At 37.0% G+C, this 22725-nt stretch overlaps 1 protein-coding gene across 1 annotated transcript in view; it reads right to left on the minus strand.

Moving 5' to 3' along the window:
• The window catches only part of LOC140139637 (uncharacterized), a 26421-nt gene extending 4872 nt beyond the window's left edge, over positions 1-21549 (minus strand). The window contains exons 1-6 of the mRNA XM_072161341.1: positions 21254-21549; positions 12866-13024; positions 9142-9342; positions 7878-8051; positions 3977-4138; positions 3489-3767 (exon numbers count right to left, since the gene is read on the minus strand). Of these exons, the coding sequence (XP_072017442.1) occupies positions 3489-3767; positions 3977-4138; positions 7878-8051; positions 9142-9342; positions 12866-13024; positions 21254-21305 (1027 nt within the window). The 5' untranslated portion in view covers positions 21306-21549. The remainder of the gene's footprint in view (positions 1-3488; positions 3768-3976; positions 4139-7877; positions 8052-9141; positions 9343-12865; positions 13025-21253) is intronic.
• Positions 21550-22725: the final 1176 nt, after the last annotated feature.

The raw sequence follows: 22725 nt of genomic DNA on the forward strand, positions 1-22725 counted from the left end.
TANGCCCCCACTATTTATAGTGGTTGAGCACTTTCGACTACTTTTGGAGTAGAGACTGTGCTTGAATGGCTTAGTTTGTCATGATTTTGACACCACAGAATGCATATACATGTATATGCATTTCTGTTAAGTTGAAACCATGACAAATTATCCGTCTGATGATCGGTATACCCAATGATCGTAAGTGAGGGTATGCCGTGAAACTATTAGTAACGGTTGCCTTTTCCAGAGGTCTAGATTTCATCTATTCGTGCTTGATTGAAGCACGAATAATAATTTAGAGAAATTAATAATGATATAAAAATTATGGTTCTAAACAAACAAACAATCACAGTAAGTTCTCGTATTCTGTATACGGTTTCGACCATGATAAATTACTACTGACTAATCAGCACCACGTGTGCCCGGGACCGTGTGTTGTTGTATCGGTAGTGTCTGCATTGGAACACGCACGATATCATACATTTGAGTAGTAGGTTAGTATGGCTATCAACAAGAAATGCCAATGTCATTTAAATTTAACATCAGTGTGTACGCCGTATATGTTTTCTCAAGTTGCTTAAGTGGACTCGATCTTTTGTGCGTAATTATAGAGGGCCAGTGGATTCACTCTATCATTAAAAAAATTATTTGAAGAAGTCAAAGGGCCCTAGGAATAAAAACTGTAGTGTAATTCACGCCAGATACAATTTCTTTATACGACAAAAATTTATTTTTGTAATCGATCAAAAAACAAACGTTTTATATCAATTTTAAATTTAGCCTGAATCCGTAAATATGGTACCTCTCGCCCTTTTTTAGGTCAAGGCTATTTTTACCATTATGCAGAGATCCATTGTTGAAGCTATTTCACATATATGTACAAAACATTCTAGAGAAAGAATGAGGGCATACAGTGTTGAAATATCTTTTGTTGATTTCGAATGATAATGTCATGAAGTCGTAAATTTTAAGGTCAAATTCCTAAAACCAAAACAAAACATTGCGACGCAGATAATTCCCGACTTACGCAATTTCATCATCACATCAGTGTCTTTATTATTTGTTTGAAACCTTTCCCAAACGTTCGTGCTATTTATGCATGGCTAATCTATCTTTACAAAACGCGTCTTTTTTTAGTAAACAAAAGGCTAAAGATGGCATTATGAGATTTATCTTTTATCATTACACTCATCCGCTCAACTGTCATGGTGGCCGAGCGGTAAAGCGCTAGACGCGTAATCGAAGGAAGTTGAGAATCGCTGGTTCGAGTCCCCACAAAGCCTGTGGAAACTTTTTTTTCTTCAAAATTCATGATCGCATTCCGAAATGAGTCACTTGTCGGTAAATCATGTATCGTATCCTTAATTCATTTCATAAACCACTTAGAGTGATTGAAGAAAATATTGATTTTCATGACCCCCACAGACCCCCTGTCCAAAAACTTGTTTTGGCCGGCACCAACTCATTCTTTGGCCGATTTTATCATACTGCATCAAAATAAGCTGGTTCCCTAAGAAATTCGAAACATCACTATTCCTTTAAGGCCCCGTATCCATAGGCTGTTCCCTTGTGGCGTGTGCCCTTGGATATGGCCACTAAGCAAAACAAAGGTTCGTTGTCTGTGTGGCAGGTCACATGGGAACAAATGAACACGGAACAAGGGCACACACCACAAGGGAACAGCCTATGGATACGGGGCCTTACCCACCACTAATGTTAAGGGAACAAATAAGTTTTAAGTGCTTTTTCGAATATATTTGTAGATGAAGCTTGTTTAATATAGACAGGTAGCTTATTCTACTATTTTGATGCAAAAACTGTGAAAGTTCTATCACCAGCTAAGACTCTAGTCATGGGATAGTCAAGACGAAGATAATCATCGCAAGATCGGAGTTGTCTCTTTGGAACATACAATGATAAGCAATTATTTAACAAATATGTTGGTCCTTGGTTGTGAAGACAATTATATACAAGCAAAAAAAATTGAAAATGATCCTTTGGCGTATTGGAAGCCAATGAAGTGATTTCAAAAGTGGTCCAGGTGAGTGTTTTCGGTCGACTTCAAATACAAGACGTGCAAGACGAGTAATATGAGTAGATGGTGATGAGGAGAGAAGACGATTGTATTAGTCAAGACGAGAGATACCAATAACGTGCGGCATGATGACATGTAGGTTGGTCTATATATTTCCTAATTCTAGCGATGTTTCGTGATGAAAAATAACAGATTTGCTAACATTTGTAATATAAGAAGGCATAGTCATGTGAGTATCAAAAAAAGCACCCAGATTCCTAATGGTCTTTGCAGGTTCAATGCGTTCATTTCCAATATAAAGAGTTATATTAGGTGGCAAATGTTTGTGATAATAATATGGTGATGCAGCAATAAAGAATTCTGTTTTACTATAATTTAACGACAGTTTGTTTGCGGTCATCCAGTCTTTTTTATATCCAATATACAATTTTGGAGTCGAATTATTGCACTGTCAAGGTCGCCCGGCACTTAAGGATCAAATGATACATATAACTGTGTATCATCGGCATATACATGATAAGAAACATTATGATAATTGGCAATGTCACCAACTGGAAGGGTGTACACAGTGTAGTCGACAGGTCCAACTACAGAGCCCTGTGGTAAACCAAACTGCGAGATAATTGGCTCTGAGAGTTGACCTAATATATCCACTTGGGTACACCAATCAGCAACCAGTTTAGTGCGAGTCCTTTGACACAGATCCGTTGAGAAAGACGTGAAATTAAGATGTTCTGATCAATTGTGTCAAAAGCAGCTGATAAATCCAATAACACAAGAAGAACAGCTCTGTTAGCATCAATTGAAAACATAATGTCATTTTTTACTTTGATAAGCGCTGATTCGGTGCTGTGCAGTGGTCTGTATGCTGATTGGTAAGGATCCGCAAGGTGGTTTAAACCCATATGTTCTGTGAGACATGAGCATGCAATCGTTTCAATTAATTTGCCAACAAAAGTTATGTTGGCAACAGGTCTGTAGTTCTTGAGAACATTTTGATCAAGATGTGAGTTGGCTTTTTAAGGAGAGGCCTTATAATTACAGAATGAGCTCTTTTTGGAAAAACTCCGGTAGAAAGAGAGACATTTACAATATCAGTTAGCACTGGAAGAAGGTGAGGTATTATAGATTCCTTTGAGAAATGGAAACTTCATTTGGTACACCAAAATTCACGGTCGAAAAGTATTTTGTCGGTCTATATGTTGTGAATATTCTGAATCATCGAGTTAGATAAATGTAGTAAAATTCACCTGGACTTACTATTTATGCTGGCTACAGTATCACGTCTCATCCGATACACATCGTCAGGCCTAATGGGCTTGGCGCTGAAATGTTGACCCGTGGCACGTTGGAGTGAGATCACGCAAGAGTCGTCGAGGAACTTTGCATATCTTGGCTAAGAAAGATCCACTTTTCATGATCACCCCAGCAACATAATTTAAGTACATAGCAAAATGCTATCACGACTTACCTGGATCAAAGCTCCAGTCTCCACAAAACTTCCAACTGCCGTCGCTTCCAAAGCCGGTTGATATTCCGACATAATTTACGTTAATACTGCCTGTATTTTGGAAGCTCATGAAAGGTGCGTCACGAGCTCGGCTGACCTCCACCAAGTCGTTTCCAAAGGAGACACGAAACTCACGGTATTCTGTGGCGTTCAAAATCGCGGGAGTCTCCGCATGGGCTTGTACTGTGCATTGTTTGCAAAGACGAATAGCTGAAGTTCGCTTTCCCCAACCTCCAATAACTGAAGAAACAAATAATGTAATATATATTATTGTACCCAGTTGTTAATTGAAGAAACGATGTAGTGGTAAACAATAAATGTGATGGAATATTTGATAATAACGTGTCTGTATACTGCTGCTTAGAAAGACCTCTACATAGTTGTTGAACTCTATTTTTTCAAATCGTTATACCAACATAGCAGAAACAGTCCACTGATTTTCCACCTACCAATTTCATACATACTCTGGGCATCTCCGTTAATTGGCGACAAGGCGATATGTACATCATTGCTAGCACGAACTCTAAACGTAAAGCTCGTCGCACCTACTGGTATACCAGGCCACACGTATTGGTACCTATATTCATCAGGTGTGACAGTAGTTTGACAGTCTATTCATTGAAATGACAATAAGAGAAAATTGGGAAAACCCATATCAGAATATTTTTTCGAAATGTGAGACTATAAGGGCGAATTTCTCGACGGGTGGCTTAGCAATTGGCTTGTCTAGCCTCAAGGCTTAAGAGGTCGTAAGACCAGGCTTAACCGAAAACGTATTTCCCGAAGCACGGCTACCATAGCCTCGAGGCTTCGTTAGCCCGTTGGCCAGGCTTGTAGGATTAGCCCCAGGCTTCAGTAAAATTTGCATTTCTCGAAATCAGTCTTCTGTAGCCGTAGTCTACACAAGCCTGTTAGACCAGGCTTACAGCGGCTTTTCTTGGCCCTGCCTCAGAGCAGGTCTTAGGTCGTAAGCCTTGGTCTATTTCAATTTACAAATTATTTAAATTGTAACGCAAAGTTTATCTTTCATATTTTTGACGGTCTTTCAATTAACATGAGTAAGCAGTCGCGTAACTAGGGGGGAAGGGGAGCTCTTGCCCCCACCCATGAAAAAAAGGTAAATTAGGCCTACTTCTGAGAGTTATTAATTAACCTCATATTTTGGTCATTTTAACCTTAAAAACTCAATTTTTAAGATTAAATAAATTGCATTTATCCCACTTTTGTACCATTGGCCTATATGTCACCAGCTTTAATAGCTTAAATATGGCATTTGTACCATATTTCTTTTTTCAATCCCCCCCCCCCATGTAAAAAAAAATCTACGCCAATGTTCCGGGGACACATTCCAAACAGATCCCATAACTCCTCAGACCCACTCCACCCCTTACAAACCCAAACAGCATGAACGATGCCTGCCCCTCATTTATTATGTTTTCCCCCGCTTTCCCCCACCCCACCCCAAATCATCATCATCATCATCATCATCATCATCATCATCATCATCATCATCATCATCATTATCATCATTCAGACCTAATATGATACCACCTGTCCCTATCCAAGCCTTAATAGTTTGATACTCGTACTTTTCATAAGTAGGCCTATTATTTTGGAGTGCCTATATTATACCAGGTTGGACATCAACTTAATACAATAGAAGAAGGACAAAATTGGTAAAGATATAGTAAATATTTGACACGAAACAATAATGCATGCAGTATTAAAACTGAATTTACGGATAAGATGCATATAATATTGCTATATCTTCTACTAAAATAATTATAAATATTGTACCAACAGATAACTTCATGTGAGATCGGAGAAGACTACTGATATCAGCAGTAGATAGCACGTTGGTTGCTTTCCTTTTTAGGGGAATCACAGATTCCTTTGCATTAGGCTTACAGTTTTACCCTTTTTGGGATGCAAAGAAAAAATCATGAGTATAAAGCATAGACGTATCATTCATACAAGTTGGACTCATAAAAGTCAAGTGGAAATAAAATAATACATAAAAGACACAAAAACAGACACAATATTTTTGCACGGTATAACTTCTACTATAAGCCCAAGCACAAGACCGCGGGTCCAGGCTAGTCTTTGCGCCGGGAACATTGCGATAATGAGACGGCAACCTTGTTAGTACGGTAAACCGTGAGGACCACAGCTTATGTACATCTACCTCCAACATCCTATACAATTAAGTCGCTGGTTGAAAGGGACGAGGTTGTCAAGCGTTAAGCCTGCATGGCCACTAAGACTAGGTTGAATTTGCGTTGAAGAAATCCGGCTAGAGTTAAGACTCGGGCTTCGAGAGCGGGCTAGGCTTAGTAGTCTCAAGGCCACCTTAAGACTACGGCTTAATAAGACTCCTGTCGGGAAACTCGCCCTAATAGACTACCCAGCAAACACAAAAACGTTTTAAAAACGTTTTAAATAAGTTATAGTTTGGTTTTTTGGTTTAGGTAAAAACGTTTAAATAACATTAAAATGTCGGGTTATATAAAGGTCATGATAACGTTTTAAAACATTTTGTATGAAAACACACTACAACAATATTTTTAATTGTTTTTGCAAACATTTTTGCCGAATATTGTGTCAATAGTTAAATAACATTATGTTAAAATATTTGAACCCAGCAAACACAGAAATCTTCTTAAAATGTTTTTTTTTTTTTTTTTAATAACATTTAAATGTCGGGTTATATAAAGGTCATGAAAACGTTTTTAAAACGTTATTGAAAATATTTTGGGCAAAAATTTTTCGCAAAATATTTTTTCAATCAAAAAATAACATTCAGTTTAGAATGTTTTGTATCAAGTTTTCAAGAATGTTTTTTGGAATGTTATTAAAACGTTTTTATACCCTTTATATAACCCGACATTTAAACGTTTTCTGTAAAACATTTTATAACCTTTTGCTAATGATGTCGAAAACGTTTTGTGTTTGCTGGGTATTGTCACAGATTTAGGAATTGAGGTCAAGGTCAAGAAAGGGTGATTTACTAATTTATTGAAAGCAGACAATAATTTACCTTTGTAAGTGACAGCTACCTTACCTTTAACAAGTGGAGGTTTGATTTTGAAGGATGAATTTAGGCAATATACTTATTCTGTTTTTTCTGTTAGTAGGTATATCACCCCAAAAATAAGCGCAGCAGAAACATGTTATTTGACGCTTTTAATTGAATCATCGTTATGAATGCTTCAAAAAACAAAAAACAGAATTGAAATCGGATAATGCAAAGTGATGTAACGTCAACTTGAAGATACCCGGAAATCGGGTGAAAACCTGCCACAAATTGCTATAAATGGCAAAATGGTAATTTTTGGGATCTGTAATGCTTATTCGGACACTTACTTGAAAAGGTAGCATTGATTTAAGTATCACAGATTAATTGCATATCTTTCCGGACTTCGTTAAAGAAAACAAGATTAAAAAATCTCTCCTCGAATAAATGTAATAAATCCACCAAATATACAATTTTAGCCATTTTGACCAATCTGCAGACAAATAAAAGCTTAACAGTCCAGCTAATTAATATGCAAAAATAATGCCAACAGAGAACCGTACATGATATGAGGATGCGGTTTTTTTTGCACACATAAGTACCCAAAGTTCTTTCATTTGGTAACAAAAAATACACAAAAAGTCATAAATTATGCAAATTAGCTAATTACATCTAATTATATATTTATGCCATTCTTATGTTAATTAGGCATATGTAATTTTTACTTTTTTCAATGTTTTATTTATGTTTTATTCATACAGCATGATTTTGTCAAATATGAACCTGCTGTGAAGTTGAATAAAGAAACTGCAGTTAATTGCCTAAGTGCACCGAGTTTTCAATTGGTATAGGGAAGTGTTTCACTCATTGTCCAAGGAAAAAAATACATGATAACAAACACTGGTATTTCAGACCGGTGGTACTAGGTCCTCTATTTCGAGAGACCTATATTTATTGATTTATGGACGATCTAAAAAAATTCATAAAACAGGTCTTAACTCTTAAACTAGGCAGTGTTTAATTTCGGCGGAGTTGATAGTGATTTAGGAAATGTTTCACCTACCATATATTAAAAAGACAAATGATTGTGATCAATGAAACATAACGAGGAAATCGTTTTTTGACATGTATGTTTTCAAAATTGGCCAACTTTGATCCGCGCGCTTTTTGATTCACTGTTATGTATGCGTGCACAGTATGACAGAATTATTGTGCAGCCACTGTGACATACCTACTGTTAGTTTTTCAAGCTTTGTTTGTCTACTTTCCAGAACTTGCATGACTGACATAATGTATATTTTGCTGGAACGGTGGACTTTTAAAATTACTTCACTGACCTCTACATTTAGGCCTCTCAGTGGACCACCTTTTGCTAGAAGTGCATCGCAATGCCGAGCTTCCTTGGAGCTCAAATCCGTCATTACATGTGAAGTAGACAACATCTCGTACATTGTAGCTTTCACCAATTTTCGCTCCATTTGCTGGTGTGCCTGGGTCTCCACAATCGATGGCTGGAAAAGTAACAACAAACTTGGCTATATGATAGAGGTATGTCTCTGAACTTAAAAAAGACATGCAGCAAACCTTAATGCAATTTCATTAAGCCATGGCCCTGGCATATAAATGGATATAGCCAACGCTTTGACCAGTCAGTTATATACAATTTGAATATTGCATGTCTGAAGATGTATCACTCGGCAACCCCTAAACAAATAAGTGCCAGAGTGACCCCCATTAATGTTAAATACTTGCAGAATATTTTCTTGAGTGGGCCCTGCATTTCAAAAGCATGGATCCATGCCTGGGTGGCTGGAGTATCTGATAAAATTTAAAAACAAAATCCTACGAGTGGTTAAGCTCTTTAGAAGCCAAAAACCACAGTGTGCATTCAGCTGTTTATGAGCTAACGGCCATCTAGCAAATCTCTACCAAATGAATATCCCAGGCTATATGTCCCAGGCATTTAGACCAGAGGAGGGGCCGCTGATGAGGATATACCCCTTTGAACCCACACCAGGCCAACGTGGATGGGTAGTCCTAAAAAACCCAGTAAGTCGTCAAGGCAAATGTCCCAGCGCGGCTCTAGTACCTTGGACCAATAACATGAATAAGGCTGCAGTTTTTTCAAGCATGGAGCAGGGAATGCCACGAATATCTTCAACAGGAACCCTGATGTGGCAGTGATATCAACGCGTTGAGGCAGCTGTTTATCGCCCGCTTCTATGCGGCGTCACCAAGCGCATGCGTGCGTACGCCAGCTCTTGGCTCCGCTAGCTACTTGAAGCTGCTGCCCCATAAGGGTGAAAATGGTATAGTGGAGATAAAGTAGGAAGTGAAGCTCGAAGGATGGTTGAGCAATAGGAACTAGAATGTGGTCACCATTTCTATCATATTGGAATAAAAGAGAATGATAAACTAAGCAGGAGTAGGGTTTCTAGTATATTTTGGAAATCAATGGATTGAATAAACGCTTGACAGATAACCCTTGCCCTCATTAGTCCTGATTGCCCTTACGTAGCCCGCACAAACTTATGCGAATGTTTAATGTTTAAAATCTATGTACAAATATAAGGCATAATTTATTGTAAGTAGAGAACTAACGTTCACACCGTGCTACCCATCTCACAGGTGGATACCATCCATTAATATCGCAGGTGTAGAACTCTTTGGATCCACGTCCATGGCGTAGAATAAATGTTCCAGAGCAACGAGGTTCACAAGTATGAGTTCTGTTACATGACCAATATCCATTAGTAATTTTAGGAAGCAGAACACCGTCACAAGAGGGCATAAGTAGATCATCTACGAAGAAAATATAAAATATATAATTATTGTAATCATCAAAACAGCCGAAGATAGTGCTCGATACTATTAGATAGTAAAGCGTGTAATAAAAATACATGAAACAGCGTAATTATGTTATAACAGCATGATTTATTACTCGGAGTTTCACGCCTAAAACGGCGATCATCAGATAAATAGCTGAACACTGAACTGTAACTCCAAAACAAAACAAATAAATTCACAGCGTTGAAAGCGTACGCGTCTTCACTAGAAAAGTATGACAGCGCGCATGTTTAAAAACGGATGACACAGTGTATACGCACGCATGTTTAGCGAAAAACGCGATAAGCGCAGCAACTACGCATGCAATGAAATTAATTAATGAATGTAATTATTTCTTTTCATACACGCATGCTCGCAATTTTGAAATGCGTAGTTGCTACGCCTACTGCGCCTTCCGCATTTTAAAGAAATAATTTGCGCACTTCATTACATGCGTATATGCTGCGCCTATTGCGTTTTTCGCTAAACATGCGTGCATTTGTTTTTCGAGAAAATTTTATTATCTCGAGATGGATAATTTTATTATCTCGAGATAATTTTATTATCTCGAGATGGATAATTTTATTATCTCGAGATAATTTTATTATCTCGAGATATTATCTCGGGATAATTTTATTATCTCGAGATAATTTTATTATCTCGAGATCTTATCTCAGGATAATTTTATTATCTCGAGATAATTTTATTATCTGGAGATCATTTCCGAAAAAATATTTTTAACATCCCAACAAATATTTTTACCATGTCACTTCAGGGGCTCCGTACTATTGTTATTTCACTCCAGAAAATTGATTTCAATTCTATTCAAATTCAATTCTTTCTATACCTGGAGTCTTCCTATTCAATTCCAATTCAATCCACCTTGCTTTAGAATTAATTCAATTCGATTCCAATTCAATTTGTCAATTTCAAAATCATTTCAATTCAATTCCAATCCAATGCAGTGAAATTAACAGCTAATCCATTTCAATTCAATTCTGAGCATTCATTTCAATTCCAATTCAATTTCAATTCCAATACAGTTGCAGTTTGTGTTAATTGACCAAAGGCACACTGCAAAATTGTGTCTAGAGATTGAACACTTTTTTGTCCTCGATTTGTAAACACATGTAAAATCTAAACACAAATGTCAAACTTCGAAACATTAAGTGTTTAATATCTAAACACAAGGCATCAAAATCAAATTACTAAACATGTTTAGCAAATAGCAATGTTTACAAATCGAGGACAAGATGGTGTCTAGAATGGTGTTTAATATTTAGACGCTGTTTTTGCAGTGCATGTTTTAAATGTTATACCAATTATACTCACTTTTCACATTCAAACAATGCGAATGATCCTTGACCTCTGGGTCCTATTTTTATGAAACTTTGGAGCTTCTTAGTTCTTAGGTGACTGACTTCCTAATATTTGTCTTAACTTCTTGTCCACCATGCACATCATTTTCTAAACTTAAGGTGTGTGGTATGATTGATAATGGGACCCTGTCCCCACACTGACCTCAAAAATATCAAAAATCAAGGTTTTGATACTATTTCATAGACCCTGCTTGTTACACCCAAAATCCTTGTACTTTTGAAAAGTGTGAAAAAAGCTGTCAAAGATATAGGCCTAAGCATTTTCTTTAATGTACAATGACATTTGAGCATACAAATTAGGAGCTTGAGAAAAATAAGGGCTTTATGTATGATCAGTGCCAAAAGTTTGAGATCTTTGGCAAGTTGGGGGGGGGGGGTCTCAAACACACATTATCGATCATATCAAGCAATTTAAAAGATTGGGAATGCTAAGAATCAATTTGCATCATGTTAGAAGATATTAGTGTCTTTATGAACATAGAACCTATAATTTTCCACATGACAAGAGAGACAGTTAATATTCTTCTAAAGAAAGATTAAGAAGAACTCCAAAAAAGTCTCAAAAAGTTTAACTATACCTGTGTATGAGAAATGATATCATATACTTTTAATTTTCTTCAATATATGTGTATTTTATGCTATCATTTTTAAATGAAAGCTTTCCAGATTACTTAGTTGCAATATGTTTTGTAACACTTTATGTTTATGTTTTGTACCAGTTTATGGTGACCACTGTTTCTTTTTATTTATCATGTTTAGGGAAAACAGTTTGCTTGTTTAAACAGAGCAGAACTTCATGGGGGAAGGGTACTTTTTACAGGTGGAATGATCTGGAATCACAGACATCTGCTTGTGAATTGAAATGCTGAATTGAAATCAAAGCTGAATTTCATTTCAATTCCACTTCATTCTTCATCACTCACCCTTGATTTCAATTCCAATCCAATTCAATTCTTCATTGCTCACGATGATTTCAATTCCAATCCAATTCAATTCATGCCCAAGCCCACTCATTTCGATTCCAATTCAATTCCAATGCATTGAAATGAAAATCGCCCAAATTTCATTTCAATTCAATTCGATTTCAATGCATTGAATTAACATTACTCCGTACACAAAGGAAACATATTGATAAATTAAATATTGTACACTGAAAATAAATCAGTTTGAGAGCTTCTTGACTTTTGGTGTAACAAAGGAAGATGGTCATTAGAGAAGAACACGTTTTGGTGAAGGCGTTTCTGCACGCTGTATAGTTCTGTCAAAACTAAACACAATTGTTTGCAATTAGGCTTTGTTTGGGTTGCTGAGTCGAAATTTTTATGAAGTTTAATTCTCTGTTCATCAGAATAAAATACTGCATCTGCCATGCTATGGCTGGGCATACTCAAATGCACGGTTGCTCTCAGGGTAGTAATGAACCTCGTGTTGCATATGTCACATAAACGTAAACAACTTGCTCAGGAATGCGTGGAATGTGGGCTAAGTACGTAGGTTGTAAACTTGACATTAACATAGGTACTAGTAGAGTGTACAGATAGATTAGGCCATCTTAATTTAATGGCCCTTCTCAAAGTCCCCACCCCCATTAGTAAAATCGTCCGCTGTTTGCGTATTCTTCAGTTTTTCCGTTGTTTTATTTTTTTTCCCAAAATCACCACACAAAAATCTCACGTCTGACATCGCCAGACGTCAAAATAGCCTACATTGTAAATCTCAATAAAATTCCTCATCTTGACATCAGTGAAACCTCCTTAAGAGTTGAAAAGGTGATCTGTTCTTGTCAAAAAGCTCGTCACCCAGATACAAAAAGTATTAAAAAAACAACAACAAAAACCTTTTAACTTGGGAAGGGGTTTGAGACGACCTATTAAATTAAGATGGCCTTACGTCATGAAATGGACATTTAATTTATTAACATTAACTTATTTTCAAAATGTACATGTAACTTTTTTGAAGACACGCGGTATAATGGTTTACCCAAATGTTCACTTCCATGGGGAATTGCCTCTATGAGCTTTTAAAATAACCCTTTAGGGGTAGTTTGGCAAACAAACAACTTTGTTTTCTTGCTCGAATACAGGGCACTGCCTATATGTACAATGTTATAGGATACTTACTGACGTTCATACATCGTAGTCCGCAATACCCATCACAGACACACCCCTGCCCACCCCTGCATGTATCACTTGTTGTACACTGCCTGGATGCTGAGCAGTCTTGCCCATCAGCCTCGGCATTCTCTGGTTCATATGGACATCCGGTTTCTTGTCCATCAGCTGGAAATAAATAAAGACAAAAAACTACCATTAAAGGTCCACAAACGTTGGCCTGGTCAACTGGCCAGTTGGTAGACGACCTTGTCCTTATAGATCACACTCCTGTTTACATACTTGTATACTTGTCTGGACTTAGGTGGTGTCTGGACTGACATGCCCTGGGCCACATAACTCAATTATGTAGTTCATTATTCCAGATGTGCTGGTGGAACCCTGTTTCTGTTGTTACATATCATAAATGCATAAGGGGTGGTGCAATAATTATGTGCACCCCCGGGGTGGTGAATTCTCAAAATGGTCTGCCAAAAATCGCTTGCCCCCACCTTTGGCCGTGCCAAAAAACCTTTACCCCCCCTTTCGACGTGCCAAAAAACCTTTGCCCCCCCTTTTTGTGCCCCCCCCCCTTACACATGCAAGATTTTGGGGAACCTGAATTTAAAACCTTAAATTGTCTTATCATATAATGCGAGCGCAGCGAGCAGGAAATTTTGCATATTTGAACGTATTCCTAACGTTTTCCTACACCTTTTTAGGGCGTAATATAAAATGGTACCCAAAATATCTGTGCCAAAAATTGCTTGCCCCCCCTTTCGACCTGCCAAAATCGCTTGACCCCCCCTTTGACCTGCCAAAAATCTTTGCCCCCCCCTATAATTCACCCCCCGGGGGGTACACATAATTATTGCACCACCCCTAACAAGTTCATGCGAATTGGCTTTTTTTGGTTTAAAAACTGTTGTTTAAAGGGGCAGTGAGAGATTTCGCAGGAAAATTGAATGAGAACATTTCACTTTATATTGATAAAAGGGATCCAGAAAAACCTACCACAGTGGTAATTTCAAGAAAAAAACAGTAAATAGTAAAATAAACGACATTTTATGAGCGTTTCGTTTAGCGTGCCTAGATCTTGAGTTTTGCACTCGCGTTGCATTATGGGATTGAACCAAGGCAATTCGGTAACGATTTGACAGCTGTGGTGACAACTCGCGATACGTAAACAATTGACCGTCGATCGGGCACATGGACATGTGTACAAACTATGTAAACAGCAAATTACGCCGTACTAATTATATTCATTTTCTTTTGAAAAGATAAATGATTTCATGTCAATATATCCCGGCAATATATTGTCCACTATCGTGTTTAATTTCCCACTATAAAATTCAAATAAGAACAGCTTATACATGAAGAACCATGCACGTACATGTAAAGGAAGTATTCCAGTAAGCTTATGTATACAATTTCCCTCAGTGCATGACGATTACGTGTGATCAGTGGCAGACCCAGGATTTTTTTTCGGGAGGGGGACTTGGGGGGAAGTGAATTTCAGGGGGGGGGGGGGGATCAACCAATTTTGTAGCAAAAAGTTGCAGCAAAAATTGGAAATGTGTGTGATTTTTTTTTTTGGGGGGGGGTCAAGTTGCCTAAAAAATGGGGGGCAAGAGAAATACCCCCTGCCCCCCCAGTCCCAAATTTACAAAAAGTCAGCATCAATAAAATTTCGACCCCTTATTTCGACAACAATTTTATGACCCAAACACCCCCTCCCCACCACCACAGTCCACCACCAATACACCGTACCCCCGGCAGGCTAAAATTGTATTGAAATCTGTCTTGGTGAATAACATAAATACACTATCTGTGGACATCTTGCAACTTCCTACATTTTGGTCATCAAAAATTTTATGGCCCCTTATTTTTCTTTGGCCGGAAATTTATGGCCACCCCCCCCCCCCGTATATTTGGGACCCCCTTCCGAAGAAAGTGACAGCTCCCTAATGCGGGTCATACGATATCAGAAAACCCTTGAGAAAATCCAATCAGGATCATAGTAACACATTGACCCTTTATGCAAACCACAGATACTGTATTCAAACCCACATCCTAACCCTAACCAATAAACACAATCAAAAGCCAGAAGTGTAAACTAAGTCAGAATTTTGTTTCAACTTATACAAATTGCATTTATGGGTTTAACAATTTCACAAAGCACAAACACCTAGAAACACAAGTGCATACCCACACACAAAAGTATCCATAAATCACTTGCAAATATAATTTTCTAAAATTCTGACATGCTTTTTACACTTCTGACTTTTGCTTTTTACATTTACGCTTCAACCACTTGTGATATCAAGTGACTTGAAATGACTTGACTTGCCCTGAATTTTTGGTGACTTGTTATAACTGGGGTCTGGGGTGGACTCAACATTCATACTGGTATTCAGTGCTTGGGTAAGCTTTTTGAACTCAACAATGTCATCAGGGTGCTGCCAGTTCTTAGGAGGGGTCCCAAATAAGTGGAGGATCATGATAGGTTTGGCATAGGCTACTAAAGGGGTCAAATTGTTTTCCACTAAATGTGTGGAACATGGAGGGTTTTTTTACAATTGAAATTGAAAAATAATGATAGGTTTGGCATAGGCTACTAAAGGGGTCAAATTGTTTTCCACTAAATGTGTGGAACATGGAGGGTTTTTTACAATTGAAATTGAAAAATGAAAAAGATTGTAAATGAGGTATCATCATGGCCCTCCAACCTATCCAATGCTTAAAAACCTTGTTTACTTCAGATACATGTAGGTGACAAAAAACAATGCAATCTGGTCACTGATAGCCCCCCCCATTCCTTTCCAAAGAAAATAGCCCCACAGGCCCTTCACTGAATGCACACTATATAATATCCCCATATTATATAGCCAGTCAGTCAATGCGTACAACTACATGTAAGACACAGGGCATGTGTATGCCAAAAATAATTTCTCTCTTGGACCACTCACAGAGTGAATGGGCCATGTACTGTATGAACACTATGTGTTGATGATCCAGGATCAAACCACTGGTACAGCTACAAACATATAAGAACATGGAAAGTGGACACAGTATTGAAGAAATTGAAGTCTTTTATGGAAATAAATTTAATTACTCTTTTATTTCATTCTGCTCCTTTTCTTTTAATATATAACATTGTAAATTACAATAATTATACAAAAACACCTCACTTTTCCCAGAACATGGGTATAGTATTATAGTATAGTATAGTATAGTATAGTAAAGTCCCATGTTTGAGTAAAGTTCCACCCCTAGGTTTTTGACAAATTCCACAAATTGTCCAAAAATTGGATTTTATTTTTGGATTTGGAGTGTCCCTGGACCAAAGAGCTAAATGCTAGGATCAGCCATGGTTGACTTTTCAAAAAATTAAAAAGTTACATTTTGTGTTTTCAATATGCAAAGTTATAATTGGCACTTCAAAATGCATTGGATTTGTATCCATTTTGAAATATGTCAATAGACTAATGACATGAATAGGCCTACAAATAATAACTTATGTTAAACTTTTCATAATTTAAAACTTTATGCTTATGAACACTGCTCACGGGTTCCCGCCCAAGCTTACATTACCCGGGCAGGAAATTCCCTGCCCAGGTACCCGAAATTTCAACAAAAAATTATTTTTCCAGTATTGGAGTGTGTCCCTGGACCTAGAGCTAAATGCTGGGATCATTCATGGTTGTTGATTTTTTTTAATGCAAAGTGATATTTGTGTTCATGTTATACCGGTACTCGATTTCAATATATATATATACAAATTCAATGCATTTTGAAATCATTAAGGGGTACTACACCCTGTGGTAAATTTGTGACTATTTTTGCTTTTCTCAAAAACTTATAACACACTGGTAAAAAGTTAATGTATAATATAGGGGCAATGAATCCAGTTCCTACACTGGAATTTCAGTGACACAAGACCAGCGGTTCGTTATTGAGGATAAGAAATGAGGTACTGCTAGGATGTACCTCATATCCGATCATATATACTGAACCACTTGTCTTGAGCCCGGTCTTGAGTCAATTAAATTTCAGTGTAGTAATTGGATTCCTTGCCCCAATAATATACATAACTTTTGTTACCAGTGTGTTATTATTTTTGAGAAAAATGCAAAATGGTCACAATTTATTACAGGGGTGTAGTACCCTCTTAACAGAGTATGAACAATGGAACATGAATACAAATTATCAATTTGTATATTAAAAACATAAACCTTTTTTTTTTTGTAAGTCGACCATGAATGATCCTAGCATTTATAAAAAATAGCTCTATGTGTAGGTCCAGAGACAACCGAAAAAGGAATAAAATATTTGCTAAAAATTTTTGGGTACCATATTACCAGCCCGAAAAATGAGTCGGGTACTCGGGCACAAATTTATTACCTGAAAATCCATGGCTTAAGGTGGTACTACACCCCTAGATAAATTTGTGACTATTTTTCTCAAAAAATAATAACACACTGACACTGGTAACAAAATTTATGTATATTATAGGGCAAGGAATCCAGTTACTACACTGGAATAATTATTTCAGTGACTCTAGACAAACGGTACGTTATTTATGATAAGAAAAGAGGTACCGCTAGAATGTACCTAATTTCTTAATGTAACTGAACCACTTGTCTTGAATCACTGAAATTTCAATGAAGTAATTGGATTCCTGGCCCCTATGATATACATAACTTTTGTTACCAATGCATAGCTATTTTTTGATACCAATGCATAGCTATTTTTTGAGAAAAATGCAAAATTAGTCACAAAATTTATCAGGGTGTGTAGTACCACCTTAATGAACACCATTTACTACTTGTTGTATGCAGTACATGATCAACTACATAACAATACGATGACATTTCATCAACTTTGAATGTCAGTCAAAGGTCTCATATCAGGTGTCACATCCCCGGGGTCACATCGCAAAAAAGAGCTATCGATCATGCGATGGCATTTCTTCTTGAATTGAGTCCCTGCTGGCATGGCTGGCAGCTGCCATCAAGTCATTTCCAGTTTATCGCCATCCCATGCCATGGAAGCTAGAGTTAGACTCGAGTAAATCATTCTTGAATGCTCCGTTGATTTTCCATGATGTTCCCCCTTTTCATGTTTTTATCATGTACATTTGCACCCCATTCATGCATTTGCGCCTATTTGCCCAGCATGTGAAGTAATGCTTTGATCACTACTAATTCATGTGCAATAGTTATAGCACTGACTAGTCTAGTATTGATGTACTTCACCATTAGGCTCATCAGAATGTTTATCGCGTCCTCACTTACACAGGATCGGCTACATTATACATACATGGTACTAGTAGTTGATGTTGCAAATAATGAAATTGCAATGCATATTGAACATGCATCCAGTTGCTGAACAGAGAAGAAGTGCATGCTGTCGAATTCTGCACTCGTGCGTAGGTACCGGTATATTCGTCTCAGACTGAACACAGTACATACATCGTCATCACACGCAACGGTTGAAATGTAAAGTTTTCCAACTTCAGTTGGTTCCTGAGGATGACTAAACTGAAGCGCAAGCAAACTGACCCTTGAAGCTAAAGAAACGAATAGTTACATATCGTCCTGGGTGTATCGCACCATGTACAACAACACTGTTTCACTCGCTCGCCAACTCATCATCTGCCAACATCAACATCAACAACGTAACGTAAATGTTATGGCTCATTCCCATGATGCAATGCACGCATTAACCTAAAATCAACGGGAATTTTATGTATAGATCTATACAAAATATTAGAAAATCATGAAATTTTACCCGAAAGACGCCGAATTTCGCTTAACTATTTCAGATTAAGATTTGTATATGTATAACCATTACGTATATGTAAAAACCAGACTTTGAGCTAGTTTGACCGAAATTGAGGGCGTTCTGTGCGCGATATCTCTCAATGCCCCTTTAAAGATCCTTGGCACGATATCAATCGACAGCCTCATCCCCATTTTTCGTCATCAAAACTACGATTTTGGTATCAGGAGAAAGCTCATATTTTTTAACGGCTAAGACATTTTTCGTTAAATGTTATGAACAAAAACGAAATGAATTGTGGTAACCACACCGGACGTGTATGTAATATCCTATGGGCCATCGTTAAAGCCATAATGTACGATCTTATAATATGAAATTTTTTTCAAACCTGATTTTTTTGCATACTAATGTTTACACATGTCCCAACTTGCATCTAAATGGAATCGGCCAAATCTGTTTTCTTTGTTGGTCAATAGAGCAAAGTTCGACATATTATCATAATTTAAAAATTATGATAATATGTCCTCCCATAGAACTGCATGTTAAATGGCCAAAAAAAACAGTATGATTTCTTTCACTTTACCTTGTTATTTCAACTTAAAATGAACACCAACCCTTCCCGTCAGTTATTACTAATATTATTTCAACATTGTGAATAAAGAAAAACAAAATTAAAATTTGACGGAAATCGCACATTAAGGCTTTAAGTTCGTTTTTGCTTCTCATATTAAAAGGGCATTTCGTGATCCACAGCCTCATCCCCCACTTTTCTCAAAAAAGTTGAGATTTTATATCACTGGAAACCTCTGGCTACATAATGTTTATGTACAAAATATTTCTTGCAGATTAATTCGTTTAGCAGAGATATCGTGAAATTTGAATTTCGTTCTGGTGCACCAGAACGAAATTATAACGTATTGTCTATGGAGCAGTGTAATACACATAAGCATGCATAACTCGCAAACGCAATATCGGAATCAACTGAAATTTTGGGAATATGCTTTTTTCGTGGATATGTACTGAAAAATGTCCTAAAAAGAGGATCACGAAATACTCCTTTAAAACGATGGAGCGTTATAACTCAAAACGTGGAAACATTGGCTGGGACCCAAGATGAGCACTGTCCATCCATGTTAACACACTGTTAAAAACGTTGGCATCACGTAGTATCACCCATACACACCCCCCTCCACACACACACACCCCGTGAAAATTTGTTTCACCAGGGACCTTCTTGTACCGATGAACTGTGATGTAAGCCCTACCCAGCAAACACAAAACGTTTTCGACATCATTCGCAAAAGGTTATAAAAGGTTGTCAGAAAACGTATAAATGTCGGGTTATATTAAGAGTATAAAACGTTTTAATAACCTTGAAAAAACATTTTTTGATAATCTACTGCTCAGCAAACAAAAATGTTTTACAGAAAACGTTTAAATGTCGGGTTATATAAATGGTATAAAAACGTTATAATAACATTCCAAAAACATTCTTGAAAACTTGATACAAAACATTCTAAACAGAATGTTATTTTGGGGTTGAATAACGTTTTAAAAACGTTTTCATGACCTTTATATAACCCGACATTTAAATGTTATTAAAAGGTTTTTAAAAAACATTTTAAGAACATTTCTGTGTTTGCTGGGTTCAAATATTTCAACATAATGTTATTTAAGTATTGACACAATATTTGGCAAAAATGTTTGCAAAAATAGTTTACAATAACATTTTTGAAAACATTTCAAAATATTGTTGTAGTGTGTTTTCGTTTTAAAATGTTACCATGACCTTTATATAACCCGACATTTTAATGTTATTAAAACGTTTTTACCTAAACCAAAAGCCAAAATATAACTTATTTAAAACGTTTTTGTGTTTGCTGGGTACGCACGGTCCATACCGTTAACAGGGCCGCATCGCATCCGCCTACCCTCATCCACTGGTTATTCAGGGTTCAACCCCGAACAAATCAAAATAAGTCAAATCAAGTATTAAGGGTATACGAGGTATTGTTGGTCGAAGCAAAAAAAAAAAAAAAATCGATTTTCATTATCTGAACAATATATTATTGAAAAATAACACTTTGGTGTTTTGCAAAAGTTCATTCTACAAATGAAGACCTGAGCGCAAGAAGACCGTAAGTCCACTTGGCCCCTCAACATGTATACACTAAAGTTGCGTATAAATTCGTATAGTTTGGTAATGTTTTATACATGGTCAGGGGTCAAAACAAATCTTTCACAACCTTTCATGATGTTTTCACCCTGGAACATGTATTAAACATAATAAAACACTAAGAAACTATACGTAACTTTAGTGTATACATGCTGACGGTCTTCTTGTGCTCAGGTCTTCAAATCATATACTTTGAAAACTTGCTTAATTTATTGTTGTTAATGAATTATGTGCGTTTTACAAAAGTGTTGTTGTTTCAGCCATCTTTACAACATAACTCAAGAACCACAGGACCTACAAAATTATATCTGTGATATTTGAATTCTTCTACACGCTCGCTATGAATTCAGCAATGCAATTTTTGCTAAAGCTCACTACCATTCGCAAGGTGCTGTGAACTACTTTTTTTTCTGCTGCTTCGACCAACAATACATCGTATACCCTTAAAAGAAACTTACCGCTCAAAGTAAATGTGGTTATACATAACACTAGAATGAAATCCAATTTCATTTTGTAGGCCTGGCCGTAACGCAGTGTATCCACACTCAAAAAAGCCTTAAGAAAATAGTTAGCAAAAATATACGCGGTATAAATGATCTACACGTCTGTAATCTAGCTCAGTTCTATTTCAAATAGTAACGTAGAAAATGGTAGCTACAAGTAGTAGACACGCAGCAAACTTTCTACCGAATGGTGCCTAGTATTTAAATATTACCGCAGAATTGCACGAGGAGAGACAGTGTTGGAGATGGTAGCAAGTGTTTTATAGTAAATCGCATAAACCGGAACCGTTTGATATATGCAGTAAATTTCAAGTTTCGCGGAACTATCACGTCATCAGCCAATATTGGTAGCTCCAATAGTTTCTTGGAAACGGTTGGAACCAAACTAATCATAATTATATGATGTCACTTTAACAGCTGCCGTCTCCGAAGTTGGTAAGTTTTCTATGCCTGGCCACTGTGCTTCATCGGGGAGAGCATTCACAGTGAAAATGGGTGACGAGAATGTGAGACCACAGTGACCCACATTTTAAATTCCTCTCACCCAGTGACCCCTTTTTTGTTTTATTGAACGTATTTTTGATATTAAGCTCTCACTAGACTATGGACTTTCACTTTTACCCCGGGACTTCGTTCTCTAAAACACACTGTCAATCATACTTGTTTATCAATCAAATGTAACCCGGGATCTAACAACAAGACTAAGCATGGTGGTACAATACGCGCTAGATGCGTACGTTTGTGAAGGCCGTAAACGCAAACTGGACGGGAACGCAAAATAACCATTCAAAATAGCATACTGCCCTCTTTCTTAGGCAGCTAGTTTTAACACTGTTTTAAGTTCCACAGTAAGCAGTGTTAGGAGAATTCACTGCATCATCAGCAGGTCCATCGTATGTGTGTTAGGGTTTATTGTTTCCCCCACCCTTTTGACCTGCCCAAAAATGCTTGCCCCCCTATAATTCAACACCACTACCCCTTATCAGTATAATATATTACACGAACATTTAACAAAGTATACTCTATTAAGATTTGAAAAAAAGTATTCTTAGAGGTTTGTTCTTCACATTCTTGTGAGCATGATTCGGTTTGAAGAATTTAGTAGGCCTATTCTAAATCACTCACTCATGCAAAAAGTGTATCATGCATCTAAAATTTCTGCCATAAAGAAAGGAGAGGACCCTGATTCATCTGTTAAAAATGTCCAGGTTTTAAATACTTATTTAAACACTTCAATATATCAATATATTTACTTGTAACACTTTCTAAACACTATTATTGAAAGTATTATTTGCTTTAAGCAATAAACACCCTATTTGCTAAATATCTATCTATTATAATATACATCATTTTACATAGTTATTTGGTGTACCGCGCCCTTAAAACGACGTGTAATCTTCATACGTACGATTGTATCTTATATTCTC

This window comes from Amphiura filiformis, chromosome 18 (genome assembly GCF_039555335.1).
Source record: "Amphiura filiformis chromosome 18, Afil_fr2py, whole genome shotgun sequence".
NCBI lineage: Eukaryota > Metazoa > Echinodermata > Ophiuroidea > Amphilepidida > Amphiuridae > Amphiura > Amphiura filiformis.